Below are 16,485 nucleotides of genomic sequence, written 5' to 3'. Positions count from 1 at the left end.
TAAGTACGAATGGGCGGGGTTGTAAATCTGAGCAGTCACAGTGCGGTCGATAAAAGAAGGTCGGGTCATAAGTCTGAGCGGTTGATAAATAGGTAGGTCGTTAAGTGAGGAATGTCTGTATTTTCTTTTTTATCGTTGTAATAGAGAATCAAGTAGCATACTTGTTTTTCCTTGCCCAAAGCAAATTGTATTGTTTATACACAAGCAATATGAAACTTGCAACATTTTTGCAAACTGTTTATTATAAAATATGGTAATAAACAATTAATAGATTTGTGAGTTTGGTGGGAAAAATTCCATAGTCTAATTCATGGTATTCATAATTTGTAGTGTTACAAGTAATGGAGTAATACTAAGAGGAAAGATTTATCAATCGACACACCACAGATAATACAGGATATGCTCTAGATGTGTTATAAACTATCTTTATACAGTTTTGATGCTTCATGTACATACACAGTATGCTGCTTTTAAAAAGACATTAAATAAAATTGGAGAAATTTAATTATCATGCAAATAAATGATCTTGCATTCCTTATTAGACTAAGTAACATTTGTGGCTTTTATAAATGGTAATATCCTAGTTACTGTATGTCACAAATATTCACAATAGAGGAAACAGATAATTTCACCGTGTTCTGTACATAAATGATTATAATTGGAGAAAATTAAGAAAGAAAAAGAAGAAATTACTATACAGCCCTGAGTAATCATTAGCAAGGGGCTAGAATAAATATATATATTTATACACACGCATAGATGCTACATAGACATATGAGACAAGACATGTTTTTAAAAATGAGGTTAGTTTGATTTGTTAAATTGCACATCTCACTCAAAATGCTGTCGCCCAAGTCATGAGAATGCAGTCTATCAAATAACTTGCAGCCAGTGACATCACAGCATCAACTAATTTGCAGGTTTATCAAAATATATTTGAAAAGTCAAAGGCTACATTGAGGTCAAAGTATCATGATGAATTGATAGGCTGTGTTCTAATGAATACTTATATATTGAGTGAAAGTGACAGGTACACGTTATACCTTTTTGTGGAAACCACTTTACCATGTTATTGCTATAGAGAGTTGAGTTACTTTCAGATATTTTGGCTACTTGATGTTATTTTAATAATTAAAGTCTCTAGAATGAAAACCGTGACTGAAAGTGGATATATATAGATATATCTATATATAGATATATATGTCTAATATAGAGGGGGTGGCGGCACTCACAGTATAAAGATGACTCAAACTCTTGTAAGGCTTACAAGAGCTTGAGTCATCTTTATACTGTGAGTGCCGCCGCCCACCCCCCCCCCCCTCTATATGCATCTAACATTGGAAGGCACCCAGGACAACAAATCGGCTTAAAGTAGGGTGCCTGTTCTATCATATATAATATATATTTTCTTTGAAAGACCAAAACATTGAATGCAATACTATTCTTGTGAGTCTTCATTTCTAGACCATAGAGTCATGATGTTTAAATGTATTTGGGCTAAGATAGGACCCAAGATGGCATCAGGGCGAGTTTCCAATATTATTGTGATGGAGTGGCAGCTGAATCTGTTAAATAAATCATCTGGAAATACATATATTTATGTAGAGTAAAAGCTTACCATCTGTAGTAATTTTTGAACCACAGTTTATTTTATGTTCTGTGTCAAATAGGTTGCCAATGACCGTGATTTGTACATTGCATACAAATAGATATGTAATGAACAAGATTGCAATATATATGTTTGTTTTTGAAAAAACACATAAGGAAACAAAAATATTCACTTCATGTAATCTGACAGCCAAATGCACTTATATTTTTGGGCAGCATGGAATGTGTTATGGTTAGGATTACTGCCTTATAGCACTAAAGTCTTCAACTTAGATTTCTACTATTACCCTAGCTGTATGTAGTTTGTATTTTTTCCCTGTGGGTTTCCTCCAGGTCCTCTGGTTTCCTCCCACATTCCAGAAATATACTGGTAGATTAATTAGCTACCTAAAAAACATTATCCCTAATGTGTAAGTGTATGCTTGTACATTTGGTAGGAAAATAGATTATAACCTCCACTGGGGCAGGGATTAATGTGAATTACCAATGACTTCCTGTAAAGTTTGCAGAATATGTGTATGCAATAAAAATAACTAGCAATAAATAATTTATACAAGTGTAAAGTTCACAGTTGTCATGGGAAGTGATTACATTAAATTAGTTAACTATGTCACAATGTTTTTACTCAGCAACCTAATGGGTCATTAAAGACAGTGTGAAACCTGAAGACATAGAAGACATACTGTAGATAATTAATGAGAGGTTATGATATGGTTATTCTGAGTCTCCAGCAAAATCAATGTTGGACGCAGATGCTATTGAGTGTTACTGAAAAGGTTGCATACACAAATGCTTATAAAATTTGTACTGACTATCGGGCAATGTAAGTTTCAATGGGGGCTTGATTGTAAATAATAAACTATAATATGGGAAACCACTTTTAATATATGTAATTATTTGACATACATGTTTGTCTATAACTTTCCAAGAGTCATAAAAAGAGTTTAACAAACTTTCCAATCATTTGTTCAAGACCATTTCTTTATGCCGTCATTGCTTCAGTTGGGTCTTGTGAGATTATTAGGCCTTGGTTTGGTGTTAGCATTTATCTTTAGATAAAGATTAAAACATCATGTACAGTAATTTATAATTTATAGTAAATGTTAGGTTTAGCTTCATCACTGTCTAAAAAAAAAGCTTTTCTCTCTATAGAGGAGATACAATTGTGTTCTTCTTGAATTGACATGGGATGCTTAAGCATTTAGTCAAAGTGATCACAATATAAGTGTGCATTAATAGGTGTCTGTGTATGCTTGCACCCATGGCTCACACGCATTGCGTGGGGAAATCACAGATGTCCCTAATGCATCTCAGCATCACTACCGCAATGCATTTATACAAATGACATGTAAGATAAGGATGGACACATCTGTAGGAGACCGTATAAGGTCCCATATCTAGAGTATCTAATAGTTGCCCTAGTACTGGTGGACTTTTTGACTCTTTACTGAAATAGTCTAGAATGTTAAGAGTGTTTAAAATGTCACAAACCTGAGATTATACCTAAAATATTCAGACCTTTTATATTTCTACATTATCTTCAACCTTAAAAGTAGATTTTAAAATATTCACTATAATATGGACTTTTTATACAGATCAAATATGATGGTAGAAACTATGGTAATGACTAAGCGAAGTAGCCAAAATTCGTACTCCTAAGACTAAAACCCATCAGTGCCTCCTGCATAGAAATAACATGTCAAGGTGGATACAGGAGAAGTCATTTCTCATCAAAGATTATAGTTGTGCAGAGCATCTATTTTTGCACAAATGTTCCTATTTATCCTCTTAGCAAACACATAATACAGTGGGTTCATGGCATATTTCTATATTTCTAACTGCTCTGCAAATTTTTTTTTTACAGAACTGTTATGTACTAAAGAAGGCATCAATTCAAACGTCTACCTACTGTCATTAGTCTCATTCATTTGCTCTTCTAGATTTTTTATTCCAAAGTATTACTGATTCAATCCTGATTAATGTCTTAGATAAGTCATGAAAATGAACAGCATTAAAACTGTTTGGTACAACTGTTGCTATTTTATAATGGAATATTTTTATTACACTGGTAGAAATGTGGCTCTAGTATACTTTCTCATAGAAAATGAGTCTGATCATTGCAAAGGCACTTCAAAGAAGATATATGCCGGTGCTCTCTCGCTGCCTAGTTCTGCCACCTCTGAGGATGTACAAAATGAAGTCTTTTTGTGGAGTAGAAATTCTTTTTTTCCCTCCAATAGAGCAACCCAGAAAAAAAAATTATGCACATTCTACCTATAAAATAATTTTACATATATCGTCCAACAACATCTTCCTTCCCACAGACGATGCAAAATGTCATTGTGTTTTCATAAACAATGAATCATTTGGGCAAAAATAGGAAGTCACATAACAACTCCTGTAGAACCGCATTTTTTTTTCGCTTCGGAAATTATTCTTATGATCTACAGCAGGTATAACCTTTCAGTAAATGGCCACTACAAACATTTTTCTACAGTTAACATAAATAATCAGTTAACATAAACACATGCAAAAATAGCATATTACCATGCACTGATTTAAGTGTGGAACCTTTATGGTGCAATTAAAAATAACAGAATAACATTTGTGTCTTAAAACTGTTGAAAAAAGGTTAATGGTAAAATGTTACACTGAAGTATATGCACTAAGCTCTGCTACATCTGTGCATTAATATATAAATATAGATTTCGCTATGAATTGCACCAATGTATTTACAAGTGCAGGAGTCATTTTGGTATACTTTACATGTGTATAAATATTACAGTGTGCATGAATGTGTGTGTATATATATATATATATATACACATATACAGTATATATGTGTATATATATATATATATATATATATATATATATTCATACATCTGTATATACTCATATGAATACTCACATATTAGGTATTGAATATCTGCAATATTGTAGGCTACTTTTTGTTATGTCACATTGAAATTGTGGCAAATGACACTGGTGTAACAATGAATGTAGAATTTTATTACATAATTAATACTTGAAGATAATGGTCATTAATAAAACAAATAGTTTAGGAAGTAAATGAATCATGACTATCTAATAAAACCTATAATATTTAAATAAAGATATTGAAATTAAAAGGCAAACAGTAAAGGTCTACTTTAATATTCACTATCTGCGTTTAACAACAGACTTAAAATCCTTAATTGATTTGTAATCATTTTTAATATGCAAAAGTTGAATTTTTTCAACCCCTTGTGACTGTGCAAAAGCATTCTTACATAAAACTTTTTTCTTTGTGTCAAACTACATGCATACAATATTGCTTATTTTGCTAGTAAAAACATTAGATGACAAATAACATTATAATGTGTTTCGTCTAGTTTAGTATAGTACTTGAACAGTGGCATGAATGGCAAAGTACATCAAATTATAGCTGCCAATATTTAATCAGGCTGTGTTTGAGTATCTTTCTTTGTCATGGCTTTTTGATCTTTTTAACAATATTGTGGACAACTTACCACAATGTTTTGTATGTATGTATGTGTGTGTGTGTGTGTGTGTGTGTGTGTGTGTGTGTGTGCTCCTATCTTTTCATTTACATTTTTGAGGCAATCGGGAAACCATTTTTATATTGAATATTTCATTTACATTTTTGAGGCAATCATGAAACCATATTTATATTAAACATTTCCCAGTACAAATAAGCAAAACCATGCTCTCTTTTGGGAGTTAGATGCTATTTTTGCATTTCAGCTTTCAAAGGTTCCCTATTAGTCCAATACTATCAATAGTTCCAATTATATTTGCAGTTACAAAAAATGTTGGGGTTGTCATGGGACACATGATAGACCTACATATAGTATGTAAGCACAAACCATACACAAGTATTCCAGAGCATTGTCAAGATTTGTTTGGATTGCCTCTAAAAGTGTTGGCAGCTACACTGTAGTCTCAGATTTCAGAATAACATGTGGTACACACAGTAAACATTTTAAACATCTGATTCAATACTAGGCATTTTCTTAAATACACGTCTATTGCTGCAGGAATTTACAACCCTTGGAGCTGGGTACAGACTATTCTTGCTTGTGACATAAGGCATAGCATACTCTGAAACGCACATGTCATTCGGAACCCGTCCCTCTCTTGAAGAGTATGACGTGGTGGATTTAATAGATGATCTTAAATAGTTATCATTTCTTGCTTTTGATGATGAGGATTGTTTATAAATGTCAGAGGAGCTCCGTCCATGACTCAGTTTTTGGTTCTCCTGGTAAGAATGCAGGAATGGATTTTCAGAGGAAATGTCAGGGTAAAGAGATTTGCTCCGCTTGGATTCCTTTAAAGAGTGTGTAAAAAGCGAAGTCTTATTTCCCAATAGTTTTTCATGGGGGACAATGAGAATATTAGCAAAAGGGCTTTCTTGTAGATACCGTTCCTTATCTTTCAAACTGATGCTACGAGATGATGACCTTCCAATATCAGACTCCCTGGGTTTATTTATATTATCGCAAGAATGTTGCCTGTTGATCCGTAGCTTGTTTTTCTTCTGAAACTGTAGAGCATTGTTTTCAATCCAGTTGTGCTCATAAACATCTTCAGAATGCATAGAGTTGGTGGCCTCATGAAGCATTTGGTCTTCATCAATATCATATAGATTTCCTATATGTAGGCAATCATCACACTTATATGGGGACCTGGCTGAGTAGTGACCAGTATAACTGGGCACATTGGAAAGACAGCTTCTACAGTGGGTAGAATTTTGCCTGTGTCTATCATTGGCTTCAGTCATAGATGCATTTTTGTCCTTTACACTATAGTGCTTAGTATACAGCTTGTATTGTATGTCATTATTTGGAAGACTGTCTTCATTGTGCAAAGGAGTCCTATTAACATGCATTGATGGTTCTGACTTTCTATAGTTATCATTGTGATCTTGGTACACCTCAGGATAATCTCCTTCTTCTTGAACAGGTGCATTCTCAACATATTGGGGCTGTTCTATTAAGAAGTTGGGTTCCTTTTCTGCATCAATGGTGTAGATTTTGTCATGAGTCAAACTTTGCTTGGTTTTTAAATAGGACAGCTCTACTTCACTGCAATCTCTAGGATACTTGGATACAGATCTCTTTTTTAGGTTGTCCTTACTTTTGTGATGTTTGCTATTGTTTTCAGTGTCTACATGACAAGTGGCTCTACTTGATGTCTCCGAAGCATCAGAAAAATGTCCATCCTCTGGAAGAAAGCGTTGGTTTTTACTGGATGACTTGGGCTCATCAGTTCCATTTTCATTAATTGAGCCTTGGTTTTGCTTTAATGTTTCAACTGATTTTTTCCAAAGCTGCCTTGGCCTGGAATTTGCCTTTGGTTCAGCACTTACAGCAACTTCAACTGTATTTGGATTTGATTCATTTAGTGTGAGTGGGTGTTGACCCTGGAACACATAATTGTTAAGGTTGTCTTTGTGGCGATTACTAGCTAGCATGGAGAGATCATGTGTGTTTTCAGCATAAATCTCTTTTTGCTGCTGGAATGGTCTGTTATCCGAGTAGATTAAGTTCCCCTTGTCAAGGACCATATCCATCAACAGTGAACTTCGTTGAATATAATCCGATGTTCTTTTGGGTGAATCGCATTCTGAAGGATTTAGATTTGTCAAATTAGCAATGTTTTTTGATGATCTCAATAATTTAAGCATGTTGGTTTGGGAAGCAGTAAAACTAAAATCTTGAGACTTCTTTTTCTCTTCAATATGCACCCCATGAATACAACTGTAAATACCCTAGAAGAAACATGAAAGTTTTATTAGTAACAACTTTAAGTAGGATTTATGTTTTAGAAAAGCCACCAGTTTACATCATTCTATATTATAACATATTTCATTATATTAGTTAATAGGAAGTACTGTACTGTATATAAATAATTCTGTACTTAATGAATTATGTTGTAATACAATTTGCTTAAGCAGTTTTTTGGATCTATTGGAGTTCAAATAAAAAAAGGTCCAGCTTGTCTTGGGTTGAGTCAGTGGTACATACGAGTCTGGGTATATTTAAGATATCATAGTTACTTTATCATTTAATTTGCAATTATAATCATCTCAAAGTTGTAAATATTGCATGACCTTGCATAAAAAAACAATTAAACATATGACTGCAAAACAATTAACATAACCTTGTAGTATACACTGTACAGCAGTTACATGCGGTGAGGTGAGGCAAATGAGGCAGATCCTCTCCTGTTATAGGCCATTATTCAGATTTGATCACAGTACAAATTTGTTCTCAAAATGGGAAAAAACATGTGCACTGCATGTGGGGCAGATGTAACATGTATATAGAGAGTTAGATTTGTGTGAGTTATTTTATTTCTGTGCAGGCTAAATACTGGCTGCATTATTTTTACACTGCAATTTAGATTTCAGTTTCAACACACCGCACCCAAATTGAACTCTCTCTGCACATGTTACATCTGCCCCACCTGCAGTGCACATGCTTTTGCCTATTTTGAGAAGAGATGTGTACTGCAATCAGATCTGAATAAGGGCCATAGTCGAGTATACAACAGAATTTTTTACATAAAAATTATGAGAAAACTACAAAGAATATATTACAAATCTCTTAATTTGGATTTGCCTCAGATGCCAACCTTTTCCACCCATGTCTGATTAAAATTCACTAAATTTCCAGCAATACATTCTGCTTAACCTGCTGTGTGTAATGCCCACATGAACACTTAGGCTCATGTATTGTGTGTAACTCTGACTCTGGTACTAGCCAGTGCCTCTTCATGCTATAACCTCACTGCATGTTCCTTCTGTACAGTACACGTAAGCTCAGGCTTGCCTACCCTCCCGGAATTGCCGGGAGGCTCCCGAAAATCGGGTCCCCCTCCCGCCCCCCGGGAAGGTCGGCAATCCTCCCGCTTTTGCCTGGCAGCCCCTGCACCCCCCTTTCTTACCGCACTAATTATAATTTTTTCACGGGTCCGCGGCAAGGGGCAGGACTAAAATGATGCAAATCGCATCATTTCGCGTTATTTTAGCCCCTTTCAGTCATCAGCCCCGTCCCCGCCCCCTGATCTGAAGATCCGGCTGTCCTCTCCGGGCTTCTCCCGGACAGGCTTCTCGAAAAGTCGGCAAGTATTCGTAAGCTTAAAGTAATTACAGTACACCTGTGTCAGACTTGGGCATGAAGGGCCCCCCAGTAATACAGTGGTAGGGGCCCATACTTAGGAGTGTGGGCAGCCTCCAGAGAGGAGTGGCTATCCAACATTGAGGCTTGGCTTACCATTAAAGAGTGTATGGCCTTTTAAATATATTCCATTCATGATAATTTACTACTTTAAGACATTTTCTAATATTTACAAACAGAGCTGAATACAGGCCTTAATTACACAAACTTCAACTTACAGTATAGGGCAGAGTCAATAGAGCACTTTATATGTTGCTATATTAAATTGGTAATAAGGTCAGTAAGTGAATAATGAAAGCAAATGGCAAATGCAGTTCTCAGGCCACTCTATAGTAATTTTGCTGTCAAATGAATGCATGCATTTTGACAATTCAAGCACTATTGTATAAAAAAGGAAGAGCATTTTTAATATTTTCTTTACACCGTAAGCGGCTCTATCACTGCTTTTGAATGTTGCAACTTTGTGACCGGACAATAGTAACATTCAGAAGCACCTGTCTGGCATTGTCCTTCAATATTGTTCATTTTGTTCAGTCAATTTAATGTGAAGCTCTGGCTTAGATCTTTCATCAGACACAGCTATAGTATTGTATGCTGGTTTTGTGTGCTACTGATTTTTTTTTTAATTGGTCTTTTTTTTTCCAGCAAATTACAGGGACAATTGTTAAAAACTCAAATATTTAAAATTCTGAGCTTTATGCAGCCCAAGGCATGAGCTACAAAAATGGATTAAGAAAAGGAAGAAAAATCAATTCAATACCTTTTAATATAATATATCAGAATACCTGAGTCTTGGTATTGCAGTTTAATTGGACGTGCTTGCAAAATATTGAATACTTTAAAAAAAAGGCTGAAATAAGTTTAAAAAGTCAGTCTCTCAATTTAGAAACAATCAATTAAATGATTCATAACTATATATAGTGCTTTAGGAACAGTGTTTAATTCCCAAGATCAGGGCTGGCCAAACTGGTCCTCAAGATTTACCAACGGTCCTCGTTTTCCAGGTTACCAAGCTGGTGCACAACTGTAGTCATAACTAACTGTCACATTTTAAAACATGCTGCATTCATTCCTACTATAGATCCACAGGTTGCCTGTAAAACATGCACTGTTGGTAGATCTTGAGGACAGGTTTGTCCACCCCTGCCCAAGATGGTAGTACAATGTATAATGGTTTGAGTCTATACTCTGTGGCGCTGAAATGAGTGTCTGCAGCACTGGTCACTAAAGTTATTCCCTTAATAACTCAAAATACAGTTGCATAGAAAAAAGGTAAGTGACTTTTTTGCGCTGACACCTTTCCCAGTGAAGAAATAGACATGAGAACAGAACCTGAGGCCTGACTAGCCCCATTTGGAGTGAGCTGCACTGCATACTTTCTGCACAGACGGAAAGCTGTTATTTCATTAAGGATTTTGCGCAGAATTTGTATTTCTCTCTCTCTCTCTCTCTCTCTCTCTCTCTCTCTCTCTCTCTCTCTCTCTCTATATATATATATATATATATATATATATATATACATATATATTTAATATATATATATATATTTATATATATATATATATATATATATATACTTTTTCTGAAAGCAGACAGTGGCACGCGAGGTAAACTTAAGGTGATTTAATACATGTGTCCAACGTTTTGGGGAATGGCTACCCCTTTATCAAGGTGTACCAATTATATATAATTGTGAATTGGTTTTAGTGGGTCACATGACTCAGAATTATGTTGTTTGGGAATGGTCTAAGGTTTTTAGGAGAAAAAAAGTCATTTAACAAATATATATTATATAAATTGTGGTGAGATCTACTGTACCTGTCTGCATAAGCACAGCGCCACTGCACCAAACTGTCTGGATTACTACACGTCCCATCACCCCCCATGCACCTGAGTAACACATCATGTGAGCGGATGTTAATGAAATGGTTTCACATAGCAACCTTGAAAGCTGGACGCAGTGGCAAAATAATCCCTACCTCCAGTCTGCCCCATAGAGGGGATCAGACAGAAATGGTGAGTTGGTGCTGCCAAACAGGTAGATCTCACCTCATTTTATATAATATATATTTGATAAAGTCTTTTTTTTCCTGAAAACCTTAGACCATTCCCAAACAATATAGTTCCTAGCCATGTGACCTAATTATACGGGGGTATACATAGGGCTGTAGTTGACTACAGACATACTGTATTTGCTTCTGAAGAAGCTGGAACTTTAAACTAACCAGATAAACATGTTGAGCTATTTACCTTACACTGGGACACTTGCACACGAATATACATCACTGGGACATCTCTCCCTGGGTGAATTACCTGATCAGGACACCATTCGGGGACCTTGCTCCTTTAATTATGCAGAACCTTTCCTGACAAGCTTTGGCTCCAACTAAGAAAGCTATCTTGTGCTACTATTTTGAGACTTTAGCATTGTTCCAAAATCACTACAGGATTGGATCAAGCAGTTCACCATCAGGAACCATAACAATGAAAAGCTGCCTAGCTTCATTGGAAAAGGCCCTAGTCCTGGGACATTACTATTATTATTGTATTACAGGTCTTCACTAGCCCCTTGACTATTGATTTCATTTATTATTTCATACAGTATGTATGTATATATATTGTTGTTTGCATACATTACTTTGCCACTTACTTTTGAAAATGCTCTTTCTATATAAAATAGAATGTTCATATGTACTTGAGCCAATTATTTCTATCATAATAGTAGGACATTTACAGGAAAAATAGATTCCTAATCTTATCTACCAAATTATGTACTGTAAGATTACTTAACCAGATTACGTTATGAAATGCATTAAGCATCCTACACACTAAAACACTGATGCTATTGGACCATACACCTACATGTTATGGATCAGAAATGACTGTAGATGTTTCTATTTAAGAAAAGTTTTCTGACAACCACAACGAGCAAGCAATCATGTTGTCTGTGTCCACTCACACTACTTCCCAGACATATTTGGAAGGCATCATAAAGATTATGAACTTTGTTGTCTTTTTTATGTTGATGGACTGAATGAGATTCTAATATTGTTGCTATCGGGTTTGGTAAGAGCACAATGTTTAATATTTGAAGTTGTAAGAGCTGATTTTAAATAGATGGTGGGTTTATATTGTTATTTTTATTATACGGTTCATTAAATTTGTCTTCATTTCACTATCAAGCCATTCACTACTTATACATTTACTGCACACTTGCACTTTTATGTATTGTATCTTGTTTTGTTTAGCTTTCATTAGGAGACATTCCCCTTACAACAGATGCTTTCACAATTATTTTGGCAGCACAATATTCAGTCCTAGAATCTAGCTTTATCGACCGGGCACCATCATTTATAGAGAAACAGATTTTTACTTTCAGACAGAATTAAGTAAGGTAATTCCTTGCAAAATAGAGAGTAGGCACAATCAGTGGCGTAACTATAAATTTTGCTCCCCCCCTGCCAAAAAGTTTGTGACAATGACACTGCAGCTCAAGTGGTGGCTTGGGGGAGCCAGCGCTGTGGGGGTGCATGGTCTCTGCAGATTCCGTATGGAAGGAGACAGATGCTAGAGGTCTCACTGGGTGGCATATATTGCTAACCACCGGAAGTTACAGATTCCGGGTGGCGATACACACACACACACACACACACACACACACACACATATATATATATATATATATATATATATATATATATATATATATATATATATATATATATATATATATATATTGAACCAGGAACACACACACACACACATATATATATATATATATATATATATATATATATATAGCCCCTGGCAATGAGCATGCACAACCCTGGCAATTGGCATGTAACTCCTTGGCAACGGGCATGTAATGCCATGGATCAGGTACTCCACATATACTGTGACAAGCAAAAAAAAAACATTGGCAATAAATAAGAAACCCCTGGAAGCGAGCATGAAACACCTGGCAATGAGCATTTAGGTACAAAAACATATGATAAATGTATGGGGGGAGGAGGCTCCAGAAATATTTTGGGCAGAGGGGTCCAAAGTTCCTAGTTATGCCACTGCATATAGATGTGCGACAGGATACCGGGATTGCAATATGTTTGGAATTCACTGTTTCCCCTTATTCAATATGATTTAACCATCTCTACTCAGCCATGGATATCCTTAAAATCTGGACTGTTAGGGCGCATTGAGGACCAGTTTTGGGAATTTCTGAGTAAAACAGTAGTTTCATTTTGTGGAAGCCATAGTTCTAAAGTGGCAAATGTTTGCTATGTTATTGAGATTTTTCAGATTTCTCCACCTCTTCATGTGTAAAAGTATAATCATATTTAGCAGATGTAGATACTGGTGTGTCTGGTTTTCAATGATGCTTGAAAAAGCTGGGGATACCCCAGCGAAACGCATCAGTGTGTCACCCCACCACTTGGCCATTGTTGACCTACAACAAATCCATCCCTTCCATTGAATATCTTATTTGGCACTATCAGAGGAGCACCTTCAGAGTACATTTATCCAGCTGGCACCAATCCACAGGGCAATATCCAAGCACCTTTTGATGCAGGACTCCAACGAATCGTGAGTGGCTACACTAAGACTGTCCCTTTTTGAAATCTACCTCCTTGCATGTACAAAACAACATTCAATAGTCCTTTATAGGAACAGGATCCGATGTGAAGGAAATAAGAAGGGATGATCACTTCCCAAGGGTGGGATGTATTTAAATACATCACCATCCTACCGCAACAATGCCAAAGATGGCGATACCCTGCCCAGCGAGGACAGGGTGACCGGGTTTTTGAACATTTGAAAATGTTGTAAAAACCCCAAAAATTTATACCTTAGTGCCTGCCCCAAAACCGTTACAACTGGTTTTATGTGACATTTTTAAAAACTTTTATTTTTATTCGTTTTATCATTTGCACATTCATGTATTAATAAATGTACAGGTCGGGTATCCCGTATCCGGGCATCCCGTATCCAAATTATTCCAAAAACCGTGGTTTTTTGGAATAATTCAAAACATTTTTTTTCCCCTAACCCTCTTTTAATACTTACCAAGTCCTCCGGCGTCCACGGCAGGCCTTCAGCATCCTCTCCGGCGTCTCCAGCAGTCCCAGGAGTGCTTTGCGCGAGTAGTGGGAACTTGCGCAAAGCACTCCTGGGACCGCTGGAGACGCCGGAGACGGTGCTGGTGGCCTGCCGTGGACGCCGGAGGACTCAATGGACGCCGAGGGACCATCGGGGACCCAGCAGGGGCAGGTAAGTATGGCAAAAAAAAAAATATTCCAAAAACCGGAATTTTCCCTTATCCGGACTGCTCTTGGTCCCGAGCATTTCGGATAAGGGATACTCAACCTGTATTACATTTATTCTGCACGCTATGTGATAATTGTGGTACATCTCTTCAAAAGCGTAGGTTATTCCTGTATGGTACTTTTTTGCTTTGCTTATAAGGGACTGACTAACCCTTAAATATATACTGCTGCTAATTAGGAGGGCAACCCACCGTAGCGCCTGTTAAAATACCCGACAGGGTACTACTGTATTTCTGTTTTCAATTTTTGGGTGTACACTGCTTGTCAATGTTTTTTTTGATACATCCAATGAAACTGTCTCTAAAGAAATCAAGGAGCACTGACATTAATTTATTCTACCATTTATGAAATATTAGTAGTGGTTTAAATGTGTGAACGTGTTATTCTTCTACATTAACATCTATGGACTAGAGTTACAAAGCATGTGCTTAGTAAGGCCACACATCTCAGCAGACTGAAGCTGAACGCCGCTTAAACATTCAGGTCATGATACACAAAGGCTGAAAATGTGTCCAATCCTCTGAAAATATTGTTTTCAGAGATAAGGCCGCTTACCGCATATGCACCAAGTCCTGGCATGTGATTTCTCATTGCAAGGTTTGAAGATGGAGCCCTTTACAAGCTCCACTGAGAAGGATCCAATCAAATCTCTCCCAACACCCCATGCAGAACGTGGCCATGCAAATGCAGATAGGACTCTGGGTCATAAACCCAGAAGTCCTGTCATCGCAAAGTACAATTCTTACCATACATAGCATTTATAGACAACATTTTGCATTGCTCAGGTGGGAAAAATTGTAAACAAAATGCTATGCCTGATGCGTCCCGATGACAGTGTAAAGCAAGCCATGCTTTATATGGAAAGTTAGTAGTGATTTAAATCTTTAGACCCAACCTGCAGAGAAGCAGCTTACAACCACTGCGGCTTCATAAATATAGCTCTTCATATTCATCAAATTTAACAGAATCTAGAGGAGCCAAAATACAACCACAAAATAGATTTAGGAACACAGCAATCGGAATTGCACAGTTATCTTACTTACCCTGCTTATAGAGAACAGCAGCCCCGGTTTTTCTGCACAAACACCAGTAAAACAGAATCTCAGTTTCCAGTAAAATAAATGTTCCCAGACAAAAGTAATCAGACTTAATCCCATGGCGGCAGCCAGCATGTAGAATACACCGGCCATGTTGTCTATATCCAGCTGACTGCTCATAACTTCATTCTTCTCATGGTGGCAGATACCAGTGAGCCACAACGTTTCCAATTCTTCCATCTCACCTAAACAACAGAAAATAATTGTAGTTATTCTATATGGAATATTGTGTGTATGGTTTGCTTGCTGCACTGTTGCCACATTCATGTAATCTCCGTCTGGTGCGTACTGCGATAAAGTAGCCCTGTTACATATACATGTGTCTGGACAATGGGGGACATATTCAGACGCAAGGTGGTGTATTATGTGGCTGTGTAATGAATTGAGTCCCCAGTGAGTGCAACTTTCATTTTTGAAAACCACTGTTGCACATGCGTGAGTTCTCCATAGTAAAATCAATAATGCTTGAAGTTTAAAAACGACTGTTTTTAAGATTTTTTTTTTCATCATTCATTTATTCATTCCACCATGTAATATTATGGTGGATTTACAGTACTGTCATGTATAAGGCATGTTTTACTACAAATGTTTTTTAAATTCAGTGATTCTTTATTTTGTTTTTTTCCTTGCATTATAAAAAAGAAGTACATATTCACATATTTACAGCACATCGTTCCATATTATTACATTCCAGTTGTGCACCCCATTTCTCCTATCTAACTTGCTTACACGCCAGAAATCCTGGATTGACCTATCTCATCGTTAGCCCGCTTTAGGAATTCTACTCTTCTTAGAATTTTGCTAGGACACTCATGATCACCCACAGTAACTACAATGCACATTTTGCATTGAGCTGATGCATGCATCTATTGCCCCACTGAAAATAATACTGAATAACTACATTACACATCACACATATTTGCAATTTGACCACTTATGTGAAGTCACTAATTTTAAAGTGGACATAGTGTTACTTCACGTGTTACATCAGCCCCACCTGCAGTGCACATGGTTTTGTCCATTAGAGAGTGATTGTGCCTTTCCGAGTGAATCAGAATAACCCCCATAATGTTGTTGTCACACACAGAGATTTTGGGTGACATTCTATGCTATGTGGTAAAATCCGCATGTTTTTTATCGCACCAAATCGCACTTTTGAAAATCGCAAGATTGGCCCGTTTTTCGTATATTTAATGAGATGCGAAAAACGGGCCAAATAGTGGGAATAGGTGTGATTTGGTGGGATTTCTTTAGTCCTGAAAATGTGCGATT

At 36.6% G+C, this 16,485-nt stretch overlaps 1 protein-coding gene across 3 annotated transcripts in view; it reads right to left on the bottom strand.

The window, feature by feature from the left end:
- Nucleotides 1–221: 221 nt before the first annotated feature.
- Nucleotides 222–16,485, bottom strand: part of GRIN2A (glutamate ionotropic receptor NMDA type subunit 2A) — a 563,594-nt gene continuing 547,330 nt past the window's right edge. For all 3 annotated transcript variants that reach the window (XM_083153363.1, XM_083153365.1, XM_083153364.1), the window contains 2 exons: nt 15,160–15,398; nt 222–7,384 (listed from right to left, as the gene is read on the bottom strand). In XM_083153363.1, coding sequence (XP_083009489.1) covers nt 5,594–7,384; nt 15,160–15,398 — 2,030 coding nt within the window. In that variant the 3' untranslated portion in view covers nt 222–5,593. The remainder of the gene's footprint in view (nt 7,385–15,159; nt 15,399–16,485) is intronic.

Source organism: Crinia signifera, chromosome 7 (genome assembly GCF_055691185.1).
Source record: "Crinia signifera chromosome 7, ASM5569118v1, whole genome shotgun sequence".
Lineage (NCBI taxonomy): Eukaryota > Metazoa > Chordata > Amphibia > Anura > Myobatrachidae > Crinia > Crinia signifera.
This window is presented reverse-complemented; position numbering and strand designations above follow the sequence as displayed.